The 19,710-nt window shown below is 57.0% G+C and overlaps 2 protein-coding genes and 3 pseudogenes across 3 annotated transcripts; all 5 read left to right on the forward strand.

The window, feature by feature from the left end:
• Nucleotides 1-847: 847 nt before the first annotated feature.
• On the forward strand, nucleotides 848-1,832 carry LOC142051098 (feather beta keratin-like). The gene is made up of 2 exons (XM_075080285.1): nucleotides 848-1,199; nucleotides 1,512-1,832. Exons 1-2 carry the CDS (start codon nucleotides 1,044-1,046, stop codon nucleotides 1,830-1,832), a joined length of 477 nt encoding a protein of 158 aa, XP_074936386.1. The 5' UTR covers nucleotides 848-1,043.
• Nucleotides 1,833-5,235: 3,403 nt separating this feature from the next.
• LOC142051087 (feather beta keratin-like) lies at nucleotides 5,236-6,066 on the forward strand (annotated as a pseudogene).
• Nucleotides 6,067-9,417: 3,351 nt separating this feature from the next.
• LOC142051085 (feather beta keratin-like) lies at nucleotides 9,418-10,268 on the forward strand (annotated as a pseudogene).
• Nucleotides 10,269-13,469: 3,201 nt separating this feature from the next.
• LOC142051086 (feather beta keratin-like) lies at nucleotides 13,470-14,477 on the forward strand. 2 transcript variants are annotated; one of them, XM_075080277.1, is made up of 2 exons: nucleotides 13,470-13,821; nucleotides 14,133-14,477. In XM_075080277.1, exons 1-2 carry the CDS (start codon nucleotides 13,666-13,668, stop codon nucleotides 14,451-14,453), a joined length of 477 nt encoding a protein of 158 aa, XP_074936378.1. In that variant the 5' UTR covers nucleotides 13,470-13,665; the 3' UTR covers nucleotides 14,454-14,477. The 2 variants fall into 2 exon arrangements, with proteins under 2 accessions (XP_074936378.1, XP_074936377.1); XM_075080276.1 differs by lacking the exon at nucleotides 13,470-13,821 and having other exon boundaries at nucleotides 14,140-14,477.
• A 3,363-nt stretch (nucleotides 14,478-17,840) lies between these two features.
• LOC142051083 (feather beta keratin-like) lies at nucleotides 17,841-19,106 on the forward strand (annotated as a pseudogene).
• Nucleotides 19,107-19,710: the final 604 nt, after the last annotated feature.

Raw genomic sequence — 19,710 nt, forward strand, 5'->3', positions numbered from 1 at the left:
AAGCTCTCGTCGTCATCTGAAATGAGGAGTTTGGCCTGTGCCTCTGTGATTAGAGAGTTGACCGCCTCTGGTGGAGACTTCCCCAGTCTAGCTGGGGAAGGAGTTTTGTCCACCGTTTGCAGTGAGGCCCTGGCTGGGGTGTCAGACAAGCGGAGCTGGTGCCCCAGGCTGGGCTGTCATTCCTCTCGGGGACATTCAGCTCCTCTTCTGCCCCAGGAAATGCAGTGCAGGGCATTGAATCCTTCCCTTGGCATGCACTGCTGGGGAGATCCTGACATCTCTCCAGACTCTCCTTGCTGGCAGTGCCAGCCCTCTCTTGCTTCTGGGGAGGGTTGCACGTTGCACGGAAACCTTGCTGAGGGTTTGGAACCGTGTGTGTTGAGCCAAAGCAGAAGTTGAGGCAAGGACCATGGGGAGGAGGAAAGCAGTGGTATCTGGTGCCCAGCACGGGCTTTTGTTTGTGGAGGACAGCCCAGTTTATCAGGAGCGAGGCAGCAACGCTTGCCTGTGGAAGGGCCATGTCCTTCTTCCTGAACCATGCCTGTGCTGGTGACTGGGGACCTCCTGATGCCGCCGATGGAGGTGAGAGGGGGAGCAGCCAGGCTGCTTTCTCCTGAGAGGAATGCTGGGTATCACACCAGGGCTAAAGCCTGGGGCAGAGCTGACATGCTTGGAAAACTGGTGCCTTACACAGCCTGAGCTGGTTGCTAGGGAAAGCTGGGGATGGGGCTGGTCCTCACTCGGGAAGCTTGTTGGAAGCGTGGCATTTAATGATATGTTTGGAAGGAAATGAGGCCCCAAATGTTAGGACAAAACCTCAAAACAAGCCCCGGGAGGCTGCCGGAGCCTGACAACGTTAGCCATCTCCTTCTGTTTGACTTCACCTTTTCCTTCACTTCTGTGTCACTTCCCCGGAAATACGTTGGCCTCTAATACTGTCACTTGAAAGGAGGCTGTGTGGCTCGACGGGTGTGCCGTGAACAGGGAAATGAAAAGGCAGCGTTGCAGGGAACATAAGCAGTGTCTCCATTTCTTTAATTGTGATGCTTTGCATACAAGACAAGCTTGTTGTTAAAGACGTGACATGCGCAGAGGGTGCCTGTGAGCCCGGGGCGGTCTGGACCAGTATAAAAGCCAGTCCAGCTGTCGGAATCCTCATCGTCTTCTCTTGCCTTCTCCTCCTTGCTGAACAAGGTGAGCTGCAACCACCTTTGCCTCACTCTCCTCTCTCTCTCTCGTACCGCAGATTGTTTTCTGACTTTGGTGTCGCTTTTGCCGAGAGCCTTGCTTCTTTGTGGTGTTCCCAACTCTAGGCTCCATGCTACCACCATGGCAGGTGGGAGAAAGTCTTGGGCTTTCTTTGCAGGGCCCCCTTCAGGACTGCTGCTCTTCAGTCTTTCTGCCTCCTTTCCCAACGCTGTCCCTGCTCCCCAGAGCGTGCCTTTTCTCTTGCCGAGCACCCGGTCAGGCTGCACCTCACACGCTGACTGTGCTTTCCCTGCCCTCTCTCCCAGGTGCACCTCCGTCCCACGGCCATGTCCTGCTACGATCTGTGCCGTCCCTGTGGGCCAACCCCGCTTGCCAACAGCTGCAACGAGTCCTGTGTCAGGCAGTGCCAGGACTCCCGGGTGGTGATCGAACCGTCTCCCGTGGTGGTGACCCTGCCCGGACCCATCCTCAGCTCCTTCCCCCAGAACACCGTTGTGGGATCCACCACCTCCGCTGCCGTTGGCAGCATCCTGAGCACTGAGGGAGTGCCCATCTCCTCCGGGGGCTTTAACATCTCCGGCCTTGGTGGCCGCTACTACGGCAGAAGGTGCCTGCCCTGCTAAAGGCGGGCCAGACGTCCAGTGAGTGCATCGACCGGGAAGCCCAAAGCCAGGTGCCGCACTGAGGACGGAGCTGCTGGCCAGGGTTTCCAGAGGGGCTGAGCACCCTCGTGCCCTCCTGCAAAGGAGGGATGGAAGCAAGGGGCCTTGCTGTGCTGCCTGGAAACATGGCCAACTGATGTCGTCTTCTCCTCCTGCTTTCTTCTCCGCATCATGAGTCCCTGTTGCCTCCTGCTGTCCTGTGCCATGGGTTCATCCTGAAGCAAGCTGAGAGGGGCCCAGCTCACCACCCCCTGCCCGTGTGTGTGGGAGGAAGACGCGTGTCCCGTTGCTGTGAAGGGTTGCCTGACTGTCAGCTGCACCTGTAGCAGCCCGGACCGGGTCCCTTCCAGCACGCGCTGCTTTGTTTCACTCTTTAGACTAACCATTAAAGTTTATGCTGCATTGTAGCTTGACGTCTCCTCGTGTTCCTTCCCTCGTGGGATGCCCAGCCAAGCGTTCCAGGGGAAATGGGATGCTCTACAAGACAAAGGCCTGTCCAAAGGGATGTGGTGGGCTCACATCTTTCTTGCGGGATTGGGAGGAGGGGATTCCCACTGACGTGACCTCCTGGAGTGGACTGTACTTCCCATGGGATATAGCCTTCCCAACGTCACCCACATGCCTTTGTCCTAAACACCACACTTGTTGTGTCTCTAAAACAAAACCCCACGATGCTTTGCGTGGCTCAAGATGTCTGTGGTCTGTGAGAGATGCTCAGATAGTGGTATCCCTCCACTTCTGTGCCCAGACCATCTCTGCGTGACCCTCAGGCCCCTTTCTGAAGCAGTCAACACTGTTAGCAGAGCTGCACAGTCACTGCTTGGGAGTTTGCATGACTTGTTGCCCATGACACGGAAATGAGGGCATCGAGCAAGTCCCTTGCCCACCAGGAGAAGGAAGGAAGGAAGGAAGGAAGGAAGGAAGGGAGGAAAGAGAGAAACCCTCCATGATGCAGCCCTTGTGTCCTCCTGCCTCTCTGCCTTCAACTGCAAGACCACCAGCGTCAGGGAGCAAAGGAACCTTGCTCGTTTGTGATGCTGGCATGCAGTTGGTGTGGAAAACTGCACGGGGGGGTGGTGGTTGCTCCTGCCACAGGGGATATAGGAGAGGACAAGCTGCCAGTGCCTTCCTCCCTGGTGCTCCAGTCCTCCACAGGTGATGTTTTGCTCCATGCCTCCCCAGTCCTGCTTCAGGTAGGGTGAGGGCCACCTCCCGTGTTCTCCCATACGCTGAGGAAACACTTCCAGTGCCCTTGCCCACAGCTAAAGCCCTGTCTTCCCCGAAAGACAGCTGCTGTCAGCAAACCCCCTGTGCCCTGCTGTGCAGGCAGGCCCCCAGGGAAAGCACTCTCCATCACCACGCATGAGCCGTGCTGGGCTGAGAGCAGAAGCGTGGTGGGGGGATAGGATCACACCAGGGAGGGAAGGCAGCATCTGCAGCACATGGTGAGAGAGCGCAGGGTGCGGCAGAGCACTGGAGCCTTTGGGCAGACGGTCGCCCTAGGCGCTGACCGTGGGAGGATCAAGGTCTGGTCGGAGACTCTACCTGTGGGTTTTCTGGGTCCGGGATGGGATTGAAAGGAGCCTTAGAAGAAAAGACAGATTTTGCACTTGTAGAATTAATGCAAGCATCCTTTCTTGAAGGAACAAGTCCTTCCCAACACTGTTGAGATGGATGGAACTGGTGCCCTGTGTCCCAGGTGCGCGGGAGATTTCCTCTTTCCTCTTGCACATCACTGCCCTGACTGCAGTAACAACAGGCCCAACGGCCCTGATGAGCCTCACCTGGGCTCTCTCCCTCTTCCCTTTGACCCAGGGCTCTATTTAAGCTCTGTCCTGAGCCCTCAGGCTGTTCTTTGGCTTGGTGGCAGGAGCGTAAGCCTCCTGTTCTTTCGTGGCTCTGCTTATGCCTGACCGCGAGCCCCCTTGATGCAGACCTCAAGCTGCCCACTGATTTCCCAGGCTCTCCTTGAACCTGTCTGGTCATTATGGTTCTGGTCAGCAATCAGTGGGCTCTGTTGACGCAGGTTATGATCACTGGATGTGCTGCTGACCTGTGGGATGACTGCCCTGCTTGATGTCAGTCCTGCTTCTTCACCATGAACTTGATGGTTGAGCTGGACTCTGGGCTGCTCCCGTCTACTGCCTCTGGGTTTTCCTTGTTCAGGAGCTGTGCAGTGGGGCCATTGCTGGTGAGGCTGCTGCCCTCCTGGCCTTGTGATCATGCTCACCTCCTGGCTCCCATCCTGCAGGGAGCAGCTGGCTCTCCCTGAGCCCTGGCAGCATTTCTGTTTGGATGGACTTTTGCTGGCCTCACCAGGTTAACGCAGTGCACCTTCCAAGCTCTCGTCATCATCTGAAATGAGGAGTTTGGCCTGTGCCTCTGTGATTAGAGAGTTGACCGCCTCTGGTGGAGACTTCCCCAGTCTAGCTGGGGAAGGAGTTTTGTCCACCGTTTGCAGTGAGGCCCTGGCTGGGGTGTCAGACAAGCGGAGCTGGTGCCCCAGGCTGGGCTGTCATTCCTCTCGGGGACATTCAGCTCCTCTTCTGCCCCAGGAAATGCAGTGCAGGGCATTGAATCCTTCCCTTGGCATGCACTGCTGGGGAGATCCTGACATCTCTCCAGACTCTCCTTGCTGGCAGTGCCAGCCCTCTCTTGCTTCTGGGGAGGGTTGCACGTTGCACGGAAACCTTGCTGAGGGTTTGGAACCGTGTGTGTTGAGCCAAAGCAGAAGTTGAGGCAAGGACCATGGGGAGGAGGAAAGCAGTGGTATCTGGTGCCCAGCACGGGCTTTTGTTTGTGGAGGACAGCCCAGTTTATCAGGAGCGAGGCAGCAACGCTTGCCTGTGGAAGGGCCATGTCCTTCTTCCTGAACCATGCCTGTGCTGGTGACTGGGGACCTCCTGATGCCGCCGATGGAGGTGAGAGGGGGAGCAGCCAGGCTGCTTTCTCCTGAGAGGAATGCTGGGTATCACACCAGGGCTAAAGCCTGGGGCAGAGCTGACATGCTTGGAAAACTGGTGCCTTACACAGCCTGAGCTGGTTGCTAGGGAAAGCTGGGGATGGGGCTGGTCCTCACTCGGGAAGCTTGTTGGAAGCCTGGCATTTAATGATAGGTTTGGAAGGAAATGAGGCCCCAAATGTTAGGACAAAACCTCAAAACAAGCCCCGGGAGGCTGCCGGAGCCTGACAACGTTAGCCATCTCCTTCTGTTTGACTTCACCTTTTCCTTCACTTCTGTGTCGCTTCCCCGGAAATACGTTGGCCTCTAATACTGTCACTTGAAAGGAGGCTGTGTGGCTCAATGGGCGTGTCATGAACAGGGAAATGAAAAGGCAGCGTTGCAGGGAATATAAGCAGTGTCTCCATTTCTTTAATTGTGATGCTTTGCATACAAGACAAGCTTGTTGTTAAAGACGTGACATGCGCAGAGGGTGCCTGTGGGCCCGGGGCGGTCTGGACCAGTATAAAAGCCAGTCCAGCTGTCGGAATCCTCATCGTCTTCTCTTGCCTTCTCCTCCTTGCTGAACAAGGTGAGCTGCAACCACCTTTGCCTCACTCTCCTCTCTCTCTCTCGTACCGCAGATTGTTTTCTGACTTTGGTGTCGCTTTTGCCGAGAGCCTTGCTTCTTTGTGGTGTTCCCAACTCTAGGCTCCATGCTACCACCATGGCAGGTGGGAGAAAGTCTTGGGCTTTCTTTGCAGGGCCCCCTTCAGGACTGCTGCTCTTCAGTCTTTCTGCCTCCTTTCCCAACGCTGTCCCTGCTCCCCAGAGCGTGCCTTTTCTCTTGCCGAGCACCCGGTCAGGCTGCACCTCACACGCTGACTGTGCTTTCCCTGCCCTCTCTCCCAGGTGCACCTCCGTCCCACGGCCATGTCCTGCTACGATCTGTGCCGTCCCTGTGGGCCAACCCCACTTGCCAACAGCTGCAACGAGCCCTGTGTCAGGCAGTGCCAGGACTCCCGGGTGGTGATCGAACCGTCTCCCGTGGTGGTGACCCTGCCCGGACCCATCCTCAGCTCCTTCCCCCAGAACACCGTTGTGGGATCCACCACCTCCGCTGCCGTTGGCAGCATCCTGAGCACTGAGGGAGTGCCCATCTCCTCCGGGGGCTTTAACATCTCCGGCCTTGGTGGCCGCTACTACGGCAGAAGGTGCCTGCCCTGCTAAAGGCGGGCCAGACGTCCAGTGAGTGCATCGACCGGGAAGCCCAAAGCCAGGTGCCGCACTGAGGACGGAGCTGCTGGCCAGGGTTTCCAGAGGGGCTGAGCACCCTCGTGCCCTCCTGCAAAGGAGGGATGGAAGCAAGGGGCCTTGCTGTGCTGCCTGGAAACATGGCCAACTGATGTCGTCTTCTCCTCCTGCTTTCTTCTCCGCATCATGAGTCCCTGTTGCCTCCTGCTGTCCTGTGCCATGGGTTCATCCTGAAGCAAGCTGAGAGGGGCCCAGCTCACCACCCCCTGCCCGTGTGTGTGGGAGGAAGACGCGTGTCCCGTTGCTGTGAAGGGTTGCCTGACTGTCAGCTGCACCAGTAGCAGCCCGGACCGGGTCCCTTCCAGCACGCGCTGCTTTGTTTCACTCTTTAGACTAACCATTAAAGTTTATGCTGCATTGTAGCTTGACGTCTCCTCGTGTTCCTTCCCTCGTGGGATGCCCAGCCAAGCGTTCCAGGGGAAATGGGATGCTCTACAAGACAAAGGCCTGTCCAAAGGGATGTGGTGGGCTCACATCTTTCTTGCGGGATTGGGAGGAGGGGATTCCCACTGACGTGACCTCCTGGAGTGGACTGTACTTCCCATGGGATATAGCCTTCCCAACGTCACCCACATGCCTTTGTCCTAAACACCACACTTGTTGTGTCTCTAAAACAAAACCCCACGATGCTTTGCGTGGCTCAAGATGTCTGTGGTCTGTGAGAGATGCTCAGATAGTGGTATCCCTCCACTTCTGTGCCCAGACCATCTCTGCGTGACCCTCAGGCCCCTTTCTGAAGCAGTCAACACTGTTAGCAGAGCTGCACAGTCACTGCTTGGGAGTTTGCATGACTTGTTGCCCATGACACGGAAATGAGGGCATCGAGCAAGTCCCTTGCCCACCAGGAGAAGGAAGGAAGGAAGGAAGGAAGGGAGGAAAGAGAGAATCCCTCCAGGATGCAGCCCTTGTGTCCTCCTGCCTCTCTGCCTTCAACTGCAAGACCACCAGCGTCAGGGAGCAAAGGAACCTTGCTCGTTTGTGATGCTGGCATGCAGTTGGTGTGGAAAACTGCACGGGGGGGTGGTGGTTGCTCCTGCCACAGGGGATATAGGAGAGGACAAGCTGCCAGTGCCTTCCTCCCTGGTGCTCCAGTCCTCCACAGGTGATGTTTTGCTCCATGCCTCCCCAGTCCTGCTTCAGGTAGGGTGAGGGCCACCTCCCGTGTTCTCCCATACGCTGAGGAAACACTTCCAGTGCCCTTGCCCACAGCTAAAGCCCTGTCTTCCCCGAAAGACAGCTGCTGTCAGCAAACCCCCTGTGCCCTGCTGTGCAGGCAGGCCCCCAGGGAAAGCACTCTCCATCACCACGCATGAGCCGTGCTGGGCTGAGAGCAGAAGCGTGGTGGGGGGATAGGATCACACCAGGGAGGGAAGGCAGCATCTGCAGCACATGGTGAGAGAGCGCAGGGTGCGGCAGAGCACTGGAGCCTTTGGGCAGACCGTCGCCCTAGGCGCTGACCGTGGGAGGATCAAGGTCTGGTCGGAGACTCTACCTGTGGGTTTTCTGGGTCCGGGATGGGATTGAAAGGAGCCTTAGAAGAAAAGACAGATTTTGCACTTGTAGAATTAATGCAAGCATCCTTTCTTGAAGGGACAAGTCCTTCCCAACACTGTTGAGATGGATGGAACTGGTGCCCTGTGTCCCAGGTGCGCGGGAGATTTCCTCTTTCCTCTTGCACATCACTGCCCTGACTGCAGTAACAACAGGCCCAACGGCCCTGATGAGCCTCACCTGGGCTCTCTCCCTCTTCCCTTTGACCCAGGGCTCTATTTAAGCTCTGTCCTGAGCCCTCAGGCTGTTCTTTGGCTTGGTGGCAGGAGCGTAAGCCTCCTGTTCTTTCGTGGCTCTGCTTATGCCTGACCGCGAGCCCCCTTGATGCAGACCTCAAGCTGCCCACTGATTTCCCAGGCTCTCCTTGAACCTGTCTGGTCATTATGGTTCTGGTCAGCAATCAGTGGGCTCTGTTGACGCAGGTTATGATCACTGGATGTGCTGCTGACCTGTGGGATGACTGCCCTGCTTGATGTCAGTCCTGCTTCTTCACCATGAACTTGATGGTTGAGCTGGACTCTGGGCTGCTCCCGTCTACTGCCTCTGGGTTTTCCTTGTTCAGGAGCTGTGCAGTGGGGCCATTGCTGGTGAGGCTGCTGCCCTCCTGGCCTTGTGATCATGCTCACCTCCTGGCTCCCATCCTGCAGGGAGCAGCTGGCTCTCCCTGAGCCCTGGCAGCATTTCTGTTTGGATGGACTTTTGCTGGCCTCACCAGGTTAACGCAGTGCACCTTCCAAGCTCTCGTCGTCATCTGAAATGAGGAGTTTGGCCTGTGCCTCTGTGATTAGAGAGTTGACCGCCTCTGGTGGAGACTTCCCCAGTCTAGCTGGGGAAGGAGTTTTGTCCACCGTTTGCAGTGAGGCCCTGGCTGGGGTGTCAGACAAGCGGAGCTGGTGCCCCAGGCTGGGCTGTCATTCCTCTCGGGGACATTCAGCTCCTCTTCTGCCCCAGGAAATGCAGTGCAGGGCATTGAATCCTTCCCTTGGCATGCACTGCTGGGGAGATCCTGACATCTCTCCAGACTCTCCTTGCTGGCAGTGCCAGCCCTCTCTTGCTTCTGGGGAGGGTTGCACGTTGCACGGAAACCTTGCTGAGGGTTTGGAACCGTGTGTGTTGAGCCAAAGCAGAAGTTGAGGCAAGGACCATGGGGAGGAGGAAAGCAGTGGTATCTGGTGCCCAGCACGGGCTTTTGTTTGTGGAGGACAGCCCAGTTTATCAGGAGCGAGGCAGCAACGCTTGCCTGTGGAAGGGCCATGTCCTTCTTCCTGAACCATGCCTGTGCTGGTGACTGGGGACCTCCTGATGCCGCCGATGGAGGTGAGAGGGGGAGCAGCCAGGCTGCTTTCTCCTGAGAGGAATGCTGGGTATCACACCAGGGCTAAAGCCTGGGGCAGAGCTGACATGCTTGGAAAACTGGTGCCTTACACAGCCTGAGCTGGTTGCTAGGGAAAGCTGGGGATGGGGCTGGTCCTCACTCGGGAAGCTTGTTGGAAGCCTGGCATTTAATGATAGGTTTGGAAGGAAATGAGGCCCCAAATGTTAGGACAAAACCTCAAAACAAGCCCCGGGAGGCTGCCGGAGCCTGACAACGTTAGCCATCTCCTTCTGTTTGACTTCACCTTTTCCTTCACTTCTGTGTCGCTTCCCCGGAAATACGTTGGCCTCTAATACTGTCACTTGAAAGGAGGCTGTGTGGCTCAATGGGCGTGTCATGAACAGGGAAATGAAAAGGCAGCGTTGCAGGGAACATAAGCAGTGTCTCCATTTCTTTAATTGTGATGCTTTGCATACAAGACAAGCTTGTTGTTAAAGACGTGACATGCGCAGAGGGTGCCTGTGGGCCCGGGGCGGTCTGGACCAGTATAAAAGCCAGTCCAGCTGTCGGAATCCTCATCGTCTTCTCTTGCCTTCTCCTCCTTGCTGAACAAGGTGAGCTGCAACCACCTTTGCCTCACTCTCCTCTCTCTCTCTCGTACCGCAGATTGTTTTCTGACTTTGGTGTCGCTTTTGCCGAGAGCCTTGCTTCTTTGTGGTGTTCCCAACTCTAGGCTCCATGCTACCACCATGGCAGGTGGGAGAAAGTCTTGGGCTTTCTTTGCAGGGCCCCCTTCAGGACTGCTGCTCTTCAGTCTTTCTGCCTCCTTTCCCAACGCTGTCCCTGCTCCCCAGAGCGTGCCTTTTCTCTTGCCGAGCACCCGGTCAGGCTGCACCTCACACGCTGACTGTGCTTTCCCTGCCCTCTCTCCCAGGTGCACCTCCGTCCCACGGCCATGTCCTGCTACGATCTGTGCCGTCCCTGTGGGCCAACCCCACTTGCCAACAGCTGCAACGAGCCCTGTGTCAGGCAGTGCCAGGACTCCCGGGTGGTGATCGAACCGTCTCCCGTGGTGGTGACCCTGCCCGGACCCATCCTCAGCTCCTTCCCCCAGAACACCGTTGTGGGATCCACCACCTCCGCTGCCGTTGGCAGCATCCTGAGCACTGAGGGAGTGCCCATCTCCTCCGGGGGCTTTAACATCTCCGGCCTTGGTGGCCGCTACTACGGCAGAAGGTGCCTGCCCTGCTAAAGGCGGGCCAGACGTCCAGTGAGTGCATCGACCGGGAAGCCCAAAGCCAGGTGCCGCACTGAGGACGGAGCTGCTGGCCAGGGTTTCCAGAGGGGCTGAGCACCCTCGTGCCCTCCTGCAAAGGAGGGATGGAAGCAAGGGGCCTTGCTGTGCTGCCTGGAAACATGGCCAACTGATGTCGTCTTCTCCTCCTGCTTTCTTCTCCGCATCATGAGTCCCTGTTGCCTCCTGCTGTCCTGTGCCATGGGTTCATCCTGAAGCAAGCTGAGAGGGGCCCAGCTCACCACCCCCTGCCCGTGTGTGTGGGAGGAAGACGCGTGTCCCGTTGCTGTGAAGGGTTGCCTGACTGTCAGCTGCACCTGTAGCAGCCCGGACCGGGTCCCTTCCAGCACGCGCTGCTTTGTTTCACTCTTTAGACTAACCATTAAAGTTTATGCTGCATTGTAGCTTGACGTCTCCTCGTGTTCCTTCCCTCGTGGGATGCCCAGCCAAGCGTTCCAGGGGAAATGGGATGCTCTACAAGACAAAGGCCTGTCCAAAGGGATGTGGTGGGCTCACATCTTTCTTGCGGGATTGGGAGGAGGGGATTCCCACTGACGTGACCTCCTGGAGTGGACTGTACTTCCCATGGGATATAGCCTTCCCAACGTCACCCACATGCCTTTGTCCTAAACACCACACTTGTTGTGTCTCTAAAACAAAACCCCACGATGCTTTGCGTGGCTCAAGATGTCTGTGGTCTGTGAGAGATGCTCAGATAGTGGTATCCCTCCACTTCTGTGCCCAGACCATCTCTGCGTGACCCTCAGGCCCCTTTCTGAAGCAGTCAACACTGTTAGCAGAGCTGCACAGTCACTGCTTGGGAGTTTGCATGACTTGTTGCCCATGACACGGAAATGAGGGCATCGAGCAAGTCCCTTGCCCACCAGGAGAAGGAAGGAAGGAAGGAAGGAAGGAAGGAAGGGAGGAAAGAGAGAATCCCTCCAGGATGCAGCCCTTGTGTCCTCCTGCCTCTCTGCCTTCAACTGCAAGACCACCAGCGTCAGGGAGCAAAGGAACCTTGCTCGTTTGTGATGCTGGCATGCAGTTGGTGTGGAAAACTGCACGGGGGGGTGGTGGTTGCTCCTGCCACAGGGGATGTAGGAGAGGACAAGCTGCCAGTGCCTTCCTCCCTGGTGCTCCAGTCCTCCACAGGTGATGTTTTGCTCCATGCCTCCCCAGTCCTGCTTCAGGTAGGGTGAGGGCCACCTCCCGTGTTCTCCCATACGCTGAGGAAACACTTCCAGTGCCCTTGCCCACAGCTAAAGCCCTGTCTTCCCCGAAAGACAGCTGCTGTCAGCAAACCCCCTGTGCCCTGCTGTGCAGGCAGGCCCCCAGGGAAAGCACTCTCCATCACCACGCATGAGCCGTGCTGGGCTGAGAGCAGAAGCGTGGTGGGGGGATAGGATCACACCAGGGAGGGAAGGCAGCATCTGCAGCACATGGTGAGAGAGCGCAGGGTGCGGCAGAGCACTGGAGCCTTTGGGCAGACGGTCGCCCTAGGCGCTGACCGTGGGAGGATCAAGGTCTGGTCGGAGACTCTACCTGTGGGTTTTCTGGGTCCGGGATGGGATTGAAAGGAGCCTTAGAAGAAAAGACAGATTTTGCACTTGTAGAATTAATGCAAGCATCCTTTCTTGAAGGAACAAGTCCTTCCCAACACTGTTGAGATGGATGGAACTGGTGCCCTGTGTCCCAGGTGCGCGGGAGATTTCCTCTTTCCTCTTGCACATCACTGCCCTGACTGCAGTAACAACAGGCCCAACGGCCCTGATGAGCCTCACCTGGGCTCTCTCCCGCTTCCCTTTGACCCAGGGCTCTATTTAAGCTCTGTCCTGAGCCCTCAGGCTGTTCTTTGGCTTGGTGGCAGGAGCGTAAGCCTCCTGTTCTTTCGTGGCTCTGCTTATGCCTGACCGTGAGCCCCCTTGATGCAGACCTCAAGCTGCCCACTGATTTCCCAGGCTCTCCTTGAACCTGTCTGGTCATTATGGTTCTGGTCAGCAATCAGTGGGCTCTGTTGATGCAGGTTGTGATCACTGGATGTGCTGCTGACCTGTGGGATGACTGCCCTGCTTGATGTCAGTCCTGCTTCTTCACCATGAACTTGATGGTTGAGCTGGACTCTGGGCTGCTCCCGTCTACTGCCTCTGGGTTTTCCTTGTTCAGGAGCTGTGCAGTGGGGCCATTGCTGGTGAGGCTGCTGCCCTCCTGGCCTTGTGATCATGCTCACCTCCTGGCTCCCATCCTGCAGGGAGCAGCTGGCTCTCCCTGAGCCCTGGCAGCATTTCTGTTTGGATGGACTTTTGCTGGCCTCACCAGGTTAACGCAGTGCACCTTCCAAGCTCTCGTCATCATCTGAAATGAGGAGTTTGGCCTGTGCCTCTGTGATTAGAGAGTTGACCGCCTCTGGTGGAGACTTCCCCAGTCTAGCTGGGGAAGGAGTTTTGTCCACCGTTTGCAGTGAGGCCCTGGCTGGGGTGTCAGACAAGCGGAGCTGGTGCCCCAGGCTGGGCTGTCATTCCTCTCGGGGACATTCAGCTCCTCTTCTGCCCCAGGAAATGCAGTGCAGGGCATTGAATCCTTCCCTTGGCATGCACTGCTGGGGAGATCCTGACATCTCTCCAGACTCTCCTTGCTGGCAGTGCCAGCCCTCTCTTGCTTCTGGGGAGGGTTGCACGTTGCACGGAAACCTTGCTGAGGGTTTGGAACCGTGTGTGTTGAGCCAAAGCAGAAGTTGAGGCAAGGACCATGGGGAGGAGGAAAGCAGTGGTATCTGGTGCCCAGCACGGGCTTTTGTTTGTGGAGGACAGCCCAGTTTATCAGGAGCGAGGCAGCAACGCTTGCCTGTGGAAGGGCCATGTCCTTCTTCCTGAACCATGCCTGTGCTGGTGACTGGGGACCTCCTGATGCCGCCGATGGAGGTGAGAGGGGGAGCAGCCAGGCTGCTTTCTCCTGAGAGGAATGCTGGGTATCACACCAGGGCTAAAGCCTGGGGCAGAGCTGACATGCTTGGAAAACTGGTGCCTTACACAGCCTGAGCTGGTTGCTAGGGAAAGCTGGGGATGGGGCTGGTCCTCACTCGGGAAGCTTGTTGGAAGCCTGGCATTTAATGATAGGTTTGGAAGGAAATGAGGCCCCAAATGTTAGGACAAAACCTCAAAACAAGCCCCGGGAGGCTGCCGGAGCCTGACAACGTTAGCCATCTCCTTCTGTTTGACTTCACCTTTTCCTTCACTTCTGTGTCACTTCCCCGGAAATACGTTGGCCTCTAATACTGTCACTTGAAAGGAGGCTGTGTGGCTCGACGGGTGTGCCGTGAACAGGGAAATGAAAAGGCAGCGTTGCAGGGAACATAAGCAGTGTCTCCATTTCTTTAATTGTGATGCTTTGCATACAAGACAAGCTTGTTGTTAAAGACGTGACATGCGCAGAGGGTGCCTGTGAGCCCGGGGCGGTCTGGACCAGTATAAAAGCCAGTCCAGCTGTCGGAATCCTCATCGTCTTCTCTTGCCTTCTCCTCCTTGCTGAACAAGGTGAGCTGCAACCACCTTTGCCTCACTCTCCTCTCTCTCTCTCGTACCGCAGATTGTTTTCTGACTTTGGTGTCGCTTTTGCCGAGACCTTGCTTCTTTGTGGTGTTCCCAACTCTAGGCTCCATGCTACCACCATGGCAGGTGGGAGAAAGTCTTGGGCTTTCTTTGCAGGGCCCCCTTCAGGACTGCTGCTCTTCAATCTTTCTGCCTCCTTTCCCAACGCTGTCCCTGCTCCCCAGAGCGTGCCTTTTCTCTTGCCGAGCACCCGGTCAGGCTGCACCTCACACGCTGACTGTGCTTTCCCTGCCCTCTCTCCCAGGTGCACCTCCGTCCCACGGCCATGTCCTGCTACGATCTGTGCCGTCCCTGTGGGCCAACCCCGCTTGCCAACAGCTGCAACGAGCCCTGTGTCAGGCAGTGCCAGGACTCCCGGGTGGTGATCGAACCGTCTCCCGTGGTGGTGACCCTGCCCGGACCCATCCTCAGCTCCTTCCCCCAGAACACCGTTGTGGGATCCACCACCTCCGCTGCCGTTGGCAGCATCCTGAGCACTGAGGGAGTGCCCATCTCCTCCGGGGGCTTTAACATCTCCGGCCTTGGTGGCCGCTACTACGGCAGAAGGTGCCTGCCCTGCTAAAGGCGGGCCGGACGTCCAGTGAGTGCATCGACCAGGAAGCCCAAAGCCAGGTGCCGCACTGAGGACGGAGCTGCTGGCCAGGGTTTCCAGAGGGGCTGAGCACCCTCGTGCCCTCCTGCAAAGGAGGGATGGAAGCAAGGGGCCTTGCTGTGCTGCCTGGAAACATGGCCAACTGATGTCGTCTTCTCCTCCTGCTTTCTTCTCCGCATCATGAGTCCCTGTTGCCTCCTGCTGTCCTGTGCCATGGGTTCATCCTGAAGCAAGCTGAGAGGGGCCCAGCTCACCACCCCCTGCCCGTGTGTGTGGGAGGAAGACGCGTGTCCCGTTGCTGTGAAGGGTTGCCTGACTGTCAGCTGCACCTGTAGCAGCCCGGACCGGGTCCCTTCCAGCACGCGCTGCTTTGTTTCACTCTTTAGACTAACCATTAAAGTTTATGCTGCATTGTAGCTTGACGTCTCCTCGTGTTCCTTCCCTCGTGGGATGCCCAGCCAAGCGTTCCAGGGGAAATGGGATGCTCTACAAGACAAAGGCCTGTCCAAAGGGATGTGGTGGGCTCACATCTTTCTTGCGGGATTGGGAGGAGGGGATTCCCACTGACGTGACCTCCTGGAGTGGACTGTACTTCCCATGGGATATAGCCTTCCCAACGTCACCCACATGCCTTTGTCCTAAACACCACACTTGTTGTGTCTCTAAAACAAAACCCCACGATGCTTTGCGTGGCTCAAGATGTCTGTGGTCTGTGAGAGATGCTCAGATAGTGGTATCCCTCCACTTCTGTGCCCAGACCATCTCTGCGTGACCCTCAGGCCCCTTTCTGAAGCAGTCAACACTGTTAGCAGAGCTGCACAGTCACTGCTTGGGAGTTTGCATGACTTGTTGCCCATGACACGGAAATGAGGGCATCGAGCAAGTCCCTTGCCCACCAGGAGAAGGAAGGAAGGAAGGAAGGAAGGAAGGAAGGAAGGGAGGAAAGAGAGAATCCCTCCAGGATGCAGCCCTTGTGTCCTCCTGCCTCTCTGCCTTCAACTGCAAGACCACCAGCGTCAGGGAGCAAAGGAACCTTGCTCGTTTGTGATGCTGGCATGCAGTTGGTGTGGAAAACTGCACGGGGGGGTGGTGGTTGCTCCTGCCACAGGGGATGTAGGAGAGGACAAGCTGCCAGTGCCTTCCTCCCTGGTGCTCCAGTCCTCCACAGGTGATGTTTTGCTCCATGCCTCCCCAGTCCTGCTTCAGGTAGGGTGAGGGCCACCTCCCGTGTTCTCCCATACGCTGAGGAAACACTTCCAGTGCCCTTGCCCACAGCTAAAGCCCTGTCTTCCCCGAAAGACAGCTGCTGTCAGCAAACCCCCTGTGCCCTGCTGTGCAGGCAGGCCCCCAGGGAAAGCACTCTCCATCACCACGCATGAGCCGTGCTGGGCTGAGAGCAGAAGCGTGGTGGGGGGATAGGATCACACCAGGGAGGGAAGGCAGCATCTGCAGCACATGGTGAGAGAGCGCAGGGTGCGGCAGAGCACTGGAGCCTTTGGGCAGACGGTCGCCCTAGGCGCTGACCGTGGGAGGATCAAGGTCTGGTCGGAGACTCTACCTGTGGGTTTTCTGGGTCCGGGATGGGATTGAAAGGAGCCTTAGAAGAAAAGACAGATTTTGCACTTGTAGAATTAATGCAAGCATCCTTTCTTGAAGGGACAAGTCCTTCCCAACACTGTTGAGATGGATGGAACTGGTGCCCTGTGTCCCAGGTGCGCGGGAGATTTCCTCTTTCCTCTTGCACATCACTGCCCTGACTGCAGTAACAACAGGCCCAACGGCCCTGATGAGCCTCACCTGGGCTCTCTCCCTCTTCCCTTTGACCCAGGGCTCTATTTAAGCTCTGTCCTGAGCCCTCAGGCTGTTCTTTGGCTTGGTGGCAGGAGCGTAAGCCTCCTGTTCTTTCGTGGCTCTGCTTATGCCTGACCGCGAGCCCCCTTGATGCAGACCTCAAGCTGCCCACTGATTTCCCAGGCTCTCCTTGAACCTGTCTGGTCATTATGGTTCTGGTCAGCAATCAGTGGGCTCTGTTGACGCAGGTTATGATCACTGGATGTGCTGCTGACCTGTGGGATGACTGCCCTGCTTGATGTCAGTCCTGCTTCTTCACCATGAACTTGATGGTTGAGCTGGACTCTGGGCTGCTCCCGTCTACTGCCTCTGGGTTTTCCTTGTTCAGGAGCTGTGCAGTGGGGCCATTGCTGGTGAGGCTGCTGCCCTCCTGGCCTTGTGATCATGCTCACCTCCTGGCTCCCATCCTGCAGGGAGCAGCTGGCTCTCCCTGAGCCCTGGCAGCATTTCTGTTTGGATGGACTTTTGCTGGCCTCACCAGGTTAACGCAGTGCACCTTCCAAGCTCTCGTCGTCATCTGAAATGAGGAGTTTGGCCTGTGCCTCTGTGATTAGAGAGTTGACCGCCTCTGGTGGAGACTTCCCCAGTCTAGCTGGGGAAGGAGTTTTGTCCACCGTTTGCAGTGAGGCCCTGGCTGGGGTGTCAGACAAGCGGAGCTGGTGCCCCAGGCTGGGCTGTCATTCCTCTCGGGGACATTCAGCTCCTCTTCTGCCCCAGGAAATGCAGTGCAGGGCATTGAATCCTTCCCTTGGCATGCACTGCTGGGGAGATCCTGACATCTCTCCAGACTCTCCTTGCTGGCAGTGCCAGCCCTCTCTTGCTTCTGGGGAGGGTTGCACGTTGCACGGAAACCTTGCTGAGGGTTTGGAACCGTGTGTGTTGAGCCAAAGCAGAAGTTGAGGCAAGGACCATGGGGAGGAGGAAAGCAGTGGTATCTGGTGCCCAGCACGGGCTTTTGTTTGTGGAGGACAGCCCAGTTTATCAGGAGTGAGGCAGCAACGCTTGCCTGTGGAAGGGCCATGTCCTTCTTCCTGAACCATGCCTGTGCTGGTGACTGGGGACCTCCTGATGCCGCCGATGGAGGTGAGAGGGGGAGCAGCCAGGCTGCTTTCTCCTGAGAGGAATGCTGGGTATCACACCAGGGCTAAAGCCTGGGGCAGAGCTGACATGCTTGGAAAACTGGTGCCTTACACAGCCTGAGCTGGTTGCTAGGGAAAGCTGGGGATGGGGCTGGTCCTCACTCGGGAAGCTTGTTGGAAGCGTGGCATTTAATGATAGGTTTGGAAGGAAATGAGGCCCCAAATGTTAGGACAAAACCTCAAAACAAGCCCCGGGAGGCTGCCGGAGCCTGACAACGTTAGCCATCTCCTTCTGTTTGACTTCACCTTTTCCTTCACTTCTGTGTCGCTTCCCCGGAAATACGTTGGCCTCTAATACTGTCACTTGAAAGGAGACTGTGTGGCTCAATGGGCGTGTCATGAACAGGGAAATGAAAAGGCAGCGTTGCAGGGAACATAAGCAGTGTCTCCATTTCTTTAATTGTGATGCTTTGCATACAAGACAAGCTTGTTGTTAAAGACGTGACATGCGCAGAGGGTGCCTGTGGGCCCGGGGCGGTCTGGACCAGTATAAAAGCCAGTCCAGCTGTCGGAATCCTCATCGTCTTCTCTTGCCTTCTCCTCCTTGCTGAACAAGGTGAGCTGCAACCACCTTTGCCTCACTCTCCTCTCTCTCTCTCGTACCGCAGATTGTTTTCTGACTTTGGTGTCGCTTTTGCCGAGACCTTGCTTCTTTGTGGTGTTCCCAACTCTAGGCTCCATGCTACCACCATGGCAGGTGGGAGAAAGTCTTGGGCTTTCTTTGCAGGGCCCCCTTCAGGACTGCTGCTCTTCAATCTTTCTGCCTCCTTTCCCAACGCTGTCCCTGCTCCCCAGAGCGTGCCTTTTCTCTTGCCGAGCACCCGGTCAGGCTGCACCTCACACGCTGACTGTGCTTTCCCTGCCCTCTCTCCCAGGTGCACCTCCGTCCCACGGCCATGTCCTGCTACGATCTGTGCCGTCCCTGTGGGCCAACCCCGCTTGCCAACAGCTGCAACGAGCCCTGTGTCAGGCAGTGCCAGGACTCCCGGGTGGTGATCGAACCGTCTCCCGTGGTGGTGACCCTGCCCGGACCCATCCTCAGCTCCTTCCCCCAGAACACCGTTGTGGGATCCACCACCTCCGCTGCCGTTGGCAGCATCCTGAGCGCTGAGGGAGTGCCCATCTCCTCCGGGGGCTTTAACATCTCCGGCCTTGGTGGCCGCTACTACGGCAGAAGGTGCCTGCCCTGCTAAAGGCGGGCCAGACGTCCAGTGAGTGCATCGACCGGGAAGCCCAAAGCCAGGTGCCGCACTGAGGACGGAGCTGCTGGCCAGGGTTTCCAGAGGGGCTGAGCACCCTCGTGCCCTCCTGCAAAGGAGGGATGGAAGCAAGGGGCCTTGCTGTGCTGCCTGGAAACATGGCCAACTGATGTCGTCTTCTCCTCCTGCTTTCTTCTCCGCATCATGAGTCCCTGTTGCCTCCTGCTGTCCTGTGCCATGGGTTCATCCTGAAGCAAGCTGAGAGGGGCCCAGCTCACCACCCCCTGCCCGTGTGTGTGGGAGGAAGACGCGTGTCCCGTTGCTGTGAAGGGTTGCCTGACTGTCAGCTGCACCTGTAGCAGCCCGGACCGGGTCCCTTCCAGCACGCGCTGCTTTGTTTCACTCTTTAGACTAACCATTAAAGTTTATGCTGCATTGTAGCTTGACGTCTCCTCGTGTTCCTTCCCTCGTGGGATGCCCAGCCAAGCGTTCCAGGGGAAATGGGATGCTCTACAAGACAAAGGCCTGTCCAAAGGGATGTGGTGGGCTCACATCTTTCTTGCGGGATTGGGAGGAGGGGATTCCCACTGACGTGACCTCCTGGAGTGGACTGTACTTCCCATGGGATATAGCCTTCCCAACGTCACCCACATGCCTTTGTCCTAAACACCACACTTGTTGTGTCTCTAAAACAAAACCCCACGATGCTTTGCGTGGCTCAAGATGTCTGTGGTCTGTGAGAGATGCTCAGATAGTGGTATCCCTCCACTTCTGTGCCCAGACCATCTCTGCGTGACCCTCAGGCCCCTTTCTGAAGCAGTCAACACTGTTAGCAGAGCTGCACAGTCACTGCTTGGGAGTTTGCATGACTTGTTGCCCATGACACGGAAATGAGGGCATCGAGCAAGTCCCTTGCCCACCAGGAGAAGGAAGGAAGGAAGGAAGGAAGGGAGGAAAGAGAGAATCCCTCCAGGATGCAGCCCTTGTGTCCTCCTGCCTCTCTGCCTTCAACTGCAAGACCACCAGCGTCAGGGAGCA

The sequence above is a fragment of the Phalacrocorax aristotelis genome, unplaced genomic scaffold (genome assembly GCF_949628215.1).
Source record: "Phalacrocorax aristotelis unplaced genomic scaffold, bGulAri2.1 scaffold_144, whole genome shotgun sequence".
NCBI lineage: Eukaryota > Metazoa > Chordata > Aves > Suliformes > Phalacrocoracidae > Phalacrocorax > Phalacrocorax aristotelis.